The following is a 12,368-nucleotide window of genomic DNA, read 5'->3' as shown; positions in this document are numbered from 1 at the left end:
GGAGGAGCTTCCAAGGTCACTCTGGACTCCAGGCTTTTACTCCCGGATGTTTCTTGTCAAGAAGAAATCCGGGGCCTGGCGTCCGATTATAGACCTCAGTGCATTCAACAAGCATGTAGTCTCGCCACACTTCAAAATGGAGACACCTCGAAGTATCTTGACTTCGGTAGCTCCAGGTATGTGGGCGACCTCAATGACGCTTATTTCCATATACCGATAAAGAAATCGGTCAGGAAATTCCTGAGATTCACTTCTCAGGGCAGAGTGTTCCAGTTCAAGGCCATGCCCTTCGGTCTGACCACCGCCCCTTTGGTGTTCACCAAGCTACTTCAGGTGGTTGTGGGCTATTTACACAGTCGCGGAGTAGATATCCATATTTATTACGACGACTCCCTGATGCTGCATATAGACCCAGTCTCTCTGCGTTGCAGCACCAGGTCGGTCTTGACATCTCTTCTACGCCTAGGTTTTATCCCTTCACGGGAGAAATCCGAGGTTCTTCCATCCCAGGACTTCATTTTCCTGGGAAACCGTTTCCTTACGGATCGGGGCCTCGTTCTTCCTCCTCAGTCCAAGTTCCAGAAAGCCAAGGAGTTGGTTATTCTGCTCAACAGTCTGGACTATATTCAGGTCAGGTGGTTTCTGAGGCTTCTCGGATTCCTCAATTCCCTTTCGGATGTCGTACCCCTGGGTCGGCTCCATATTCGCCCTCTTCAGATGTTTCTTCTTTCCAAATGGAAACCTGCATCCCTCGAGTGGGATGCTCGGATTCCATTGGAAGCTTCCGTCAAGGCCTCGGCCATGTGGTGGGCTTTGGAGGCCAATGTTTTGAAGGGCGTCTCTCTTCAGAGAGCGTCCCCTACAGTAACTCTGTATACGGACGCATCTATGACGGGTTGGGGTGCCTACCTCAACGGTCAGTGTCGTTCAGGGGTCTGGCAGGGGGCTCAACTCCAGGAACACATCAATGTGCTGGAGATGAGAGCAGTTCTGCTAGCCATTCAGTCCCTACAGCCTCTGCTGCAGGATCAGTCCATTTGTCTGGCTACAGACAATGCTACAGTGGTAGCTTATTTGGAGAATCAGGGGGGTACAAAGTCTCACAAGCTATGTGCCCTCACTATCAGGATTCTTCTTCTTTGTCAGGATATGGGTCTGTCCCTCTCAGTGAGGCATCTTCCAGGGCACCTGAATGTTTTAGCAGACACGCTATCCAGATCACGGAGTCCAGTTATCACAGAATGGACCCTGAACAGGTCTATATTCAGGGCCATCTGCATGGTTTGGGAGACTCCTCTTGTAGATCTGTTTGCCACAGCTCTGAATTTCCAGATTCAGACGTTCGTGTCTCCAGTTCCGGATCCTTTGGCTTGGGAAGTAGATGCTCTATCCCTGAGCTGGGAGGGTCTTCTGGCATATGCCTTCCCTCCTTTCAACCTCCTGGGCAGGGTACTTCACAAGGTCAGGAATCACGATTGCTCGGTTCTCCTGATAGCACCTCTGTGGCCCAGACAGCCTTGGTTTCCGGCTCTTCTGGATTTGCTGGTAGATCTCCCCTTGGCCATTCCGGCCAGGTGGAATCTCCTCAGCCAGCCCAAATCCAGACAGTTTCACCCCAATCCGGAACACCTACACCTTCACGCGTGGAGGCTATCTCGGTCTGTCTCTTGCAGGCAGGCTTTTCTGCAGAAGTTACCGATGGCATCACAAGATCTATTCGATCTTCCTCATCTGCCATCTATGAGTCCAGATGGTCAGTCTTCTGCAGTTGGTGTATCAGCAGGAAGATTGATCCACTCGGTGCCTCTATTCAGTTAATAGCGGAGTTTTTCCTCTACCTTTTTAAGGTTAGGGAACTAGCGCCTAGCACCATTCGAGGCTATCGTTCAGCCTTAGCCAATGTATTTTCTTTTCGGGGTCGTTCAGATGTTGGAACATGTTCCACTCTCTCTAATCTCCTCAGGTCTTTTTCGTTGGAGAAGCCTAAGGTAAGAATCTTGACACCCCAGTGGGACTTGGCTTTAGTTTTGGACTCTCTTACAAGGTCTCCTTATGAGCCTTTGGCTTCTGCTTCTGTTAAGTTCCTTTCTTGGAAGACTGTTTTCCTGATTGCACTTGCCTCAGGTAGGCGGAGAAGTGAAATACATGCTCTTTCTTCTTCTCCGTCATGTCTCAGGTGGTCACGAGACTATTCCCTAGTGACCCTTCTCACTGACCCCTCCTTCTTGGCGAAAAACCAGGTTCCCAATTTTTCACCAGATCCTATTAAGATTCCTGCCTTAAAGGCTGTCTCTGGTCCCAATGATCAGGATCTGCTACTTTGTCCTTGTAGGGCTTTGAAGTTTTATCTTGATAAAACTAAGGGGGGGCGGCAGGGTCCTAGACCTCGTCTGTTCTTGTCCATCAAGGCAAAGCAGTCTGATATATCTTCTCAGACTATTTCCAGGTGGATCTGTGAAACTATTCAGAAAGCCTATGAGGGGTCTACTGCAGAGACTCGTGACAGTGTTCGGGTTAGGGCACATGAAGTTAGGGCTCTATCTGCCTCTTGGGCTTTTCTCAATGGAACCTCATATGATGAGGTCATGGCATCTGCCTTTTGGCGAGGCCGCAACACCTTTGCAGACTTCTATCTGCGGTCGCTGTCCTCCCATGCAGATGGGTTATATTCTCTGGGTCCTCTTGTCACTGCTCAGTCAGTCACTTGTCCCCCAGTCAATCCTTAGGGAGGTTCCATTGCGGTTTCTGTTTTTAAAGAGTTTTATTGTAAATATCCCAGGGGTTTTTAACTGATGTCTTTGTTGCGGTCTTTTCAAGAGGTCATTGTCCTCGGAGACTCCTCTACGGTAAGACAAATTCGCTATTATCTATATGGTGGTGAGCTATTATTGAAATAAACTTGAGGTTTTTGTAGTAAAACCAATGTTTATGATATAATACTCACCACCATATACTAGAGTTCCCACCCTCCTCCCCTCGTCTCCTCATCCAATTTATTTGGTTGCGGAAGTGAGGTTTTGGGTCATGCGCGGTGCGTTCGTATCGGGCATTAAGGGTCCTCTCACGGGATATTTATTTTCATTTTTGTTATGCAAATTATGGGCTGCCGGAGGCGATACGCTATTATCTATATGGTGGTGAGTATTATATCATAAACATTGGTTTTACTACAAAAACCTCAAGTTTTTGCTATTTTTTTGTTTTTGTTTTTCTTTATTAAGCTTAAAATTGAACATTGAGGATTTTAAAATCTTAAAATTGAACATTAAGGATTTTAAAATCTTAAAATTGAACATTGAGGATTTTAAAATCTTAAAATTGAACATTGAGGATTTTAAAATCTTAAAATTGAACATGACAACCAGGGAGCAAAGTAACCACACAAATATGATATAATGGAAAAATAATTCTGTGTTTCTTGTATCAGGTGGCAGTATTTTTATACTTACTGTGTCATCATCCGCATCTATACATTTGAAATTTTTCCTGCCAAATGATTGTCTTCTTTGACTTGACTGATTTTCTAGGCGACTACAAAAGTGTGTCTCTGTTTGTAAACATTTGGTCAAGGCAAACAAAAAATTCACATAGATAGAATCTACATTATGAGAGTAAAAATCTGTTTTATTATGTTAATCAAGATACTGAAATACAAGTGGCCCATGGGCCTTAATGGTCACCTGAGTTTTGATATATTTCAGCTTATTTGACCCCTGTGACCTTGAATGAAGGTCCAGTTCATCCATTTGAACAAATTTGGTAGCCTTTCATGCATGCTACAGACCCAATATCAGGTCTCTGTGCCTGTTGGTTATTGAGAAGAAGTTGAAAATATAAATTATTTACCATGCACGCCGGATGACGCCAGACAAAAGGCAATCGCAATATGTCAACTGTGACCTAAAAATTAAAATATAATTTTTTCAAAACTTCAGAGTAGATGATTTGAAAGAAATTGTCACTATAATGCTCAATGTCATGAAGTTATTCTATGGGATAGCTTAACGAAAACAAGAATTCCACAAGTAGATGTGTCTCCTGTGCAGAAAGTTGAGTGATTACAAGAATTATCATAAGGAAACAAATTTTCATTTTTTAGTAACAGTGACCTTGACCTTTGACCTTTGGACCTGAAAAGCAATCCCAAGCAAGCGCTTTTGGTAAGGAATATTATATGCATCGGTGAAATTAGGGAACTTGAGCTATCGCACAAAACAAATTTTCTAATTTTAGTAACAGTGACCTTGACCTTTGACCTAACCTTGAAAGCAACCCAAGCAAGGACTTTTGATAAGGAAGATCTGCATGAAGTTTGAGTTTGATAGGCAAAAGGGAACTTGAGATAGGGCATGGAAACAAATTTTCTATTTTTAGTAACTGTAAGTGACCTTAACCTTTGACCTTCGAACCAAGCAAGCACTTGTGGTAAGGAAGATCTGCATTAAGTGTGCATGAGTTTCATTAGCCCAAAGTAACTGGAGTTATCGCACAGAAACCTCTGTGCAGACGACGACACCACTGACATAGTGATATACCTATATGCACTCTGCTTTTTACGATATTTATCAGTGAAAACTGTCTTTCGATTTTGGTTTTGCCTGCATATGCTGGATAAAGGCAGAAAGCTTTAAAAGCAAAGGTAGCCTGGGCAAGGCAGTCTCTGTGCTAGGGAATATTCAACGAACAGTAATGTTTGATATGGGTGTGAGTGTGAAGATTTCTGATAGGTCCTCATCCCGATAGGTGGTGTGGTATATATAACAGTAAAGGATATGAGGTACTGCCACCGGGCCATAGTTTGGCTGTTCGAAGCCTGGCCGCCCGGTACAGTCACAGCCTGCCGAGGAGATGACAAAAATCAGGTTCGTGTCTCGAATCCACTGGACCACGTAAGATCTGTGACAGAGTATAAATTAATATGAAATTTACATAAATCTATACATGTATACGTGTATAAGACAATCCATCTAGCAGCCAATAAAAAAAAAACTCACAAAGATATGTCTAGAAAATTATTTGATAAGGAAAACTGGAAATACGACATCAATTAAATCTAATTTGTTTATCTTACTAAAACACCATGGCGACCCAGCAAATCAAGAGATACGAGAATCTATAATTCTTATTTTTCAATTTAGTTACAAGGATATCCACTCTCTCTAAGATTATGGATTTTTATTTCAGTAATAAGTGAATTATGTTAATGACATATGTTCTAAAATTAATTTTGCTGTTGACTTTTAATGACAGCCAGGTGTAAATGAGAAATTTCTTTTATCTGTTTGTCATATTTTTTATTCTGATCTTAAAAGTGTTCAGAAAATATCTGGAAAACAGGGAATTCTTCTAAGAGTTGTAAGTGTCAGTATTAAAGACATATAGAACATTAACGTGATCAACTAATATCTACAAATAAAGAAAAAAACATTCCTCCAATACTTTCTAATAAATAGCAAGCAGGTATATATGGTTACAGGGTGGAGATCTCAATCATTTCTACATTATAATCCGCTAACCATAAGGTTCGTGATGGCCAGGTGAGATGAATTATAGAGATCTCAGAGGAATCTTGGTACGCCAATCGAATGATCTTTATCGCTCCTATGAAAGATTGTTATTTTTCTATTTCGCAGGACGAACACATACTGTTAACAAATAATACATCGCCTGTGGGAGCTTGCAACAAAAGATAATTAAGCCACTGTTGGAACTTGGCATCCAGGGTTTATCAGAGTACCAGTACATCTGGAGGATTTCGACAGAATGAAACCTCTTTGACAAAAAAAAATGGTCTTGGTTTCCTCTCAAAGCATTCGTTTTAAGCATTTGCAACAAATGTTTGCATCATTAATTACTAACTGGTCTTCTGAAAGATCTCCATCATTAATTACTAACTGGTCTTCTGAAAGATCTCCATCATTAATTACTAACTGGTCTTCTGAAAGATCTCCATCATTAATTACTAACTGGTCTTCTGAAAGATCTCCATCATTAATTACTAACTGGTCTTCTGAAAGACCTCCATCATTAATTACTAACTGGTCTTCTGAAAGATCTCCATCATTAATTACTAACTGGTCTTCTGAAAGATCTCCATCATTGAGAGCCACTCATGTTTCAGATTTTTATTTTTTTTTTTATTTTGGAGCGCTAGCTGACAACCCTGATATGAAAGTGGAAGCTGATTCAACACAAGCCATCTTTCTGACTTAAAATGATAGTTCTGAATAAAACGTGTTTTTATATACGGACTGATTGTGCCTTATGTGCAAAGTTTGAAAGAAATTCTGGTTGTGGGTGGTTTCTATGGAAAATTTAACATTATCTGGAACCCGATCTTTAAAAAAAATGTTTGCCATTTATGTACTGTACCAGGAAGCTTAATCATTAAATATCTGTAAAATTTCTTACATATTACATTGGTCGCAACCATAAATGGTTCCCTTTATCCGTGGAATTCGTAAACGTCGGAAATCAGCTTTGTACAAGGTCATGTTTTTATGGCAGGGGTTGATTACGAAGCTCGGCTGACACTGCGCCATCTTCTTGTAATGATAGTAAAACAGATCTTTGAGATCTGGGGTCATGTCCGCCACGTTATACTCCAACGTTTGGCAATCGGTACTGGTTGGTGATGCTGCAACAACAAATTAACAAGTTAATTATCATAAATCTAAACAAGTGGTTTTGGTCTTAATTTTTACATTTTAGCATGAAGTGTTTAAATTGGCGAAACACCATATGTATGAATGTACACCCTGAGAAATATAGTGATAACATTAGCTTCAACTGTTGATACAGGAGATGTCCACACTATTCAGTCACACAATTTGCGTTGTTAACAGCCCTCAGACCTCTATGATATTTTAAAATAAGAAATTGTTTTCACTTGGTAGCTATTATTATCTGATCCCTGCATATGGCCATGGTCATTCCTTTTCATCAACTTGATGAAAAAAATCCTCATCATAGCAATTTACAAGCCGAATATTTTAGCTTCACACACATTTAACTCCTGTGACCTTGAGAATGGGTCAAGGTCATTTATTGGAATAACTATGATAAATCAATCTTTTAAATGGTCACATAAATTTGTACATGCAATTATCATGCCTCTGAGTATATTTGGACATCCAATGTAACATGATACCAGAATTTGACCCAGTTGACCTTGGAATAGGCAAAAGGGTCAAGGTCTTTCTTTTGAACAAACTCGGGAAAGCTTCTCATCCTAGCATATGCCTTGACCAACTATGCTGGTTGAACTAGTTGTTCGTTATTAAGAAGAATTGGTTAAGTTGAGATTTTAACATATATGAACCCTTTGACATTGAAAGTGAGTTTATTCATTTGAACAAACTTGCAAACTCTCTCCAATATGGATGCATGAAGGTCATGACTCTATATATATATAAAGGTCAGTTGTTTGGTGACAAACTGATTTCGACACGTACACCACTGTCAAAAACTTAATTACTTTCTAAAGTTCAACAAGAGCAGCACAGAATTTTTCACAAAGTTCAAACGTTTAAACATGTGATTTACACAACAAAATAACAAACGATGTAAGATAAATTTACAGTATTTATTAAAAAGTTTGCAGATAAGGGGTGCATATCACCTTAGCAGTTACCTCCCTTGGACCGGGTGGGGTATAGCCGTGGGCTATTTGAACCCCGTAATGCTGAAGAGCATGGTGCTGAAAAGCTATGGCCAACAACCCGTTGAGAACATGACTTGGAGGTATGGCTGACCTGAAGCTCATGGGTACCATAGCCTGGTCGCTCAAATGTCCAGGAGTCGGCAAGAGTTGGGAGTTACATCACTTAGGCTTGGGGTTCGACTTGCTGTCTTACCCTGGGCCAGATAGAGTTGATGTATGCAGTCCAGCTAACCCTTGGTTCTGGGGTTGGATTGACCGATTTGTGGTGTATAGCAGTAGTCTGGCATCATTAATAGTCCATGTTATTATGTTATTACATGGTGTCAGTTTACTGCCATAGGCCCAAAGGTTGAAACCGATAAAGTCACAAGCAACCAATTAGATAAAGGTGGCGGTGGGGAGGTGGATGGTATGACTGTTTGTTCGAGCAGTTAGAACAACAATGGCAATTTGGATAGAATTTCTGAGGAGAAATTGACATTAGCCATGTGACCGAGCGTGGTCTTCTGATTGGATCTCTTGACATCCTTACCTTGTTAGTAAGGGGCTGTTTAATTAGAATATGTAAATTAGGTGCAGGAGTGAAACCTCCCTTCATAGATAACCGTAGGGTCAGGGAGGTCATAGATAGAGCCAGACTGGTCAAGACTGGGTGATAAGGGTAATTAGATTCCCCCAAGATAACATCTGCATGCAAGTCTTATCTGTGCCCATTACATTCAGACTGGGAAGTTGCTTTGATAAGGTTTGTTTATCTGAGAGACAGAGAACATAAAGACTAGCAGGTGCTTTGAGTATATATTTGCACATGTGTGCAGTTGACAAGCGGACATGAGATGTCCTTTGATACAGTTTATTTAGCCTTGGCATGACCTGTACTGGTCAGCAAGGAGGAGCATAAATCTCCAAAAGCTTCAAGTGAAGCCATGCAGTATGTTAAATTGACTGTTTGGATGACAGGCAGGCCCCATATCTGCTGTGTAAACCTGCCTAATATTTAATATTAGACTTTAATTTACACAACAAAATAACAAACGATGTAAAATAAATTTACAGTATTTATTAAAAAGTTTGCAGATAAGGGGTGCATATCACCTTAGCAGTTACCTCCCTTGGACCGGGTGGGGTATAGCCGTGGGCTATTTGAACCCCGTAATGCTGAAGAGCATGGTGCTGAAAAGCTATGGCCAACAACCCGTTGAGAACATGACTTGGAGGTATGGCTGACCTGAAGCTCATGGGTACCATAGCCTGGTCGCTCAAATGTCCAGGAGTCGGCAAGAGTTGGGAGTTACATCACTTAGGCTTGGGGTTCGACTTGCTGTCTTACCCTGGGCCAGATAGAGTTGATGTATGCAGTCCAGCTAACCCTTGGTTCTGGGGTTGGATTGACCGATTTGTGGTGTATAGCAGTAGTCTGGCATCATTAATAGTCCATGTTATTATGTTATTACATGGTGTCAGTTTACTGCCATAGGCCCAAAGGAGTATGAGAGACATGGTTTATAAGCATGTGATGATACGAGGACCCCAAAGAGGGAATGTAGGGTATGAGACACCTTTATCCCCAGCGCCACCGGGAGAATATGACATAATTGAGAAGATATACAGCAAGTCATAGACAAATTCTGGCAGAAGGCCTCAGTATCGAATACAGTTATTGTCCTCAGAGGTACTTAGGTGTAAAAGAAAACAGGGTACTAATGTCAATGACTAGTAAACATTTAGTTCGGTTCTGTATCCCAATTCGGAATGTCCAGATGTAATCCTTACAAGAATGCTGGCCTGCATGGCTACAGAATGTGTTGTGTTACCTTCGTTTCTGTTAGTTGTTGAGTATGAGGGCCGTAATAGTACCGTTTAGATATACTCGCCCTAAACGAATACACACATATATCCCATCTGAATGGCGACAGATAAGCACATTTACACACATATAAATCCAATGGAATATGCACATAAATCCTGTGTGAATGATGACAGATTAGCACATCAATATACATGTTAATCCAGTGGAATAATTAGTACTCATTATAGATATACTCGCCCTATAAAGAGTACACACTTAGACACTCCTGAACACAGAAGGCAGCCACTAGGCTACTAAGTATCAGGTGAAATCTTGCACATTTCTGCTTGAGCTTTCCGGAGAATATGATGAGGGGTACGGATGTATCGACAGTAGCTATCCGATTGCCAGCGTCCAAGCACTTTGATGAGGTGATCGGGGACATCTGACTGGGCGGCAGTAGTTGCGGCTCCTATTCTGAAGGAATGTCCTGTGTATAGTGAATGATTTAGACCTAGTTGGATCAAGGTCTGTCTTAGTTTGTCAATGAAAACATGTCGAGTCAAGGCAGCAGAATGAATGGAAAATAGGGGGTCCGAAGGACGACAACCATTCATGAATCTTTCTGTTAGCATTCTGATGACAGCGGCTACAGCACATACATGGTGATGGGTGCGGAACAGGTGAATGGTGACTCCTTGACGAAAGGGGTCGGTTTTGGACGCCTTGAGGCGCAATGTCATGCTGTTACTGTCCGGTGCTACTTGAATGTCGCTGATACACAAGTGAATTGAAGAATCAAATGTGTTAGTGGTGCATGTGAATTCTCCGCACCGTAAGAATGCGAAGAAGGCCACACAGCAGGCAGCCTCCATAGTAGTGTCTGTGGCAGGATCGAAAACACCCTGTCGAAATGCTGAGCATAACTTAGACAATATGTTGAAAGTTATGGGGAGTCTAGGTTTTACCGGAGTTCCCTGTAGTTTCTTTAATCCCCGTAATATGGTCTGGAGTCGGTAAAGTGGTAACCCATGAGTATTCACAAGCGGGTTGCTGAGCCCCTGCATAGTACAATGGAACTTAATTCCGTATAGATACAGCTTAATTGTAGAATATTTCAATCTGAGGTTATGATAACAATGAGTCACGAAGAGTATTAATAATTCTTCTGTAACGTTGGTAAACACACTTGCTTGGTTGTTTATACCATTCATGAGGATGAAGTTCTTGAAACAGGAAACACCTGATGTGTAGGTAGTTCTAGTCGAATGAGCCACTGCAGCATTCCATAGGTCACGCACTGCTGGTTCTAGTATAGAGGCACATTGTCGTAATCCGGAATGGGATTTTGGCTCTTCTCTGCTGCTGGTGCCAAGTCGTGGAACCGGTCCATCTGGAAACGAGATAAGGCATCAGCAATATTATTCTGTTTTCCAGGAATATGCACGGCTGTGAGAACGAAGTTGTGGATAAAAGTACACCAAGTTAAACGTCGCATAAATGGCATGATATAAGCGCATTTAGAACGTCCTTTCCTGATGATATCAACAGTTGCTTGATTGTCACAGTGTAGTCTAATTCTGAGACCTGACCACTTGTGTCCCCATATCATACAGGCCAGTACGATAGGATATAACTCCATGAAAGCAATTGACATTTCAGAACTGTTCAAGGATATTTGATGTGGCCAGTGACCGTGGAACCACTGACCGTCATAAAAAGCACCAAATCCAATTCCTCCGGCTGCATCTGTGTAGAGATTTATATCATGAGCTAATGTTGTCGTCTCCTGGAGGAAGACTGAATTTCCGTTCCATTGATCTGTGAAAGTATACCACATAAATAAGTCCTGCTGACAGGCCCCAGTAAGTTGTACATGATGATGCAACTGTTTGACTGAGGCGGCAAGATTTAAGAGATAAGATATAAACGAGCGTCCTTGAATGATCACCCGACTAGCAAAGTTCATATGTCCCAAAAGGCTTAATAGTTCGCGCTTTGTGACCTTTTTGCGTTTACAGAAAGATTTGATTGTTTGAGTTATTCTCTGCACTTTATTTGCCGGCAGGCGTGCTTCCATGTTACTAGTGTCCAGAGTGATTCCTAGAAACTCTAAACTCTCAGATGGACCCAATGTTTTGTGAGGAGACACTGGAATATTGAGTGCTGTAAAAACCTTGGACAAAATTGCCATTGTTCGTTCAGCTACCACATTTGGTCTGTCGATTGTAAGAAAGTCATCCAGGTAGTGAATTATGTATTCTATCTGATAGTTAGTTGATAAAATCCAACAGAGAGCGGTTGATAAAAGGTCAAAGATCTTAGGACTGGAACGACACCCAAAAGTGAGTTTGGTATAAAAATAGTACTGTTGTTTCCAGCATATACCGTAGAAAGGCCAGAGTTTTGGAGAAACAGGTATAAGTTTAAAGGCATCTGTTATGTCAAGTTTACACAGCTTGGAGTGTCTTCCTGTATGCTGGATTTGATTTATGGCATCATCAACACTAATGTACGACAATGAGTATTCCTCTTTAGCAATTAATTCGTTGATGCTGTTACCTTCGGAGTCATGGGGGGCAGAAAGGTCCACGATTAGACGTTTCTTGTCAGAGTACTTCCCTGTCGCTATTCCAATTGGGTTAATCCTGTATATATCAAAAGGGGGTTCTGTATAAGGGCCAATTAAGAATTTCTTGTTAACTTCGCTAGTTATAAGTTCATCGACGATGTCTGGTTCAGAAGTGGCACTTTTTAAGTTCTTGCAGATTAGAGATGTCTCTGGTAATGCAGACATTCCAGTGTCAAAGCCGTCTGATAATCCAGAAATCAAAGACTGCACAAAGTTCTTATCAGGGTGGTTTTTTAGTTCTCTCTCCAGTGCTGCTATATTGATAGGAGTTGACGCCTTGAAAT

At 41.5% G+C, this 12,368-nt stretch overlaps 1 protein-coding gene across 2 annotated transcripts in view; it reads right to left on the bottom strand.

The window, feature by feature from the left end:
• The window catches only part of LOC117330961 (voltage-dependent calcium channel subunit alpha-2/delta-3-like), a 179,604-nt gene that overhangs the window by 8,972 nt on the left and 158,264 nt on the right, over positions 1-12,368 (bottom strand). For both annotated transcript variants that reach the window (XM_033889543.1, XM_033889545.1), the window contains 3 exons: positions 6,412-6,637; positions 4,775-4,896; positions 3,450-3,553 (listed from right to left, as the gene is read on the bottom strand). In XM_033889543.1, coding sequence (XP_033745434.1) covers positions 3,450-3,553; positions 4,775-4,896; positions 6,412-6,637 — 452 coding nt within the window. The remainder of the gene's footprint in view (positions 1-3,449; positions 3,554-4,774; positions 4,897-6,411; positions 6,638-12,368) is intronic.

This window comes from Pecten maximus, chromosome 7, assembly GCF_902652985.1.
Source record: "Pecten maximus chromosome 7, xPecMax1.1, whole genome shotgun sequence".
Classification (NCBI taxonomy): domain Eukaryota; kingdom Metazoa; phylum Mollusca; class Bivalvia; order Pectinida; family Pectinidae; genus Pecten; species Pecten maximus.
The sequence above is the reverse complement of the archived record's forward strand: the minus strand, read 5'-3'. Positions and strand labels throughout refer to the sequence as shown.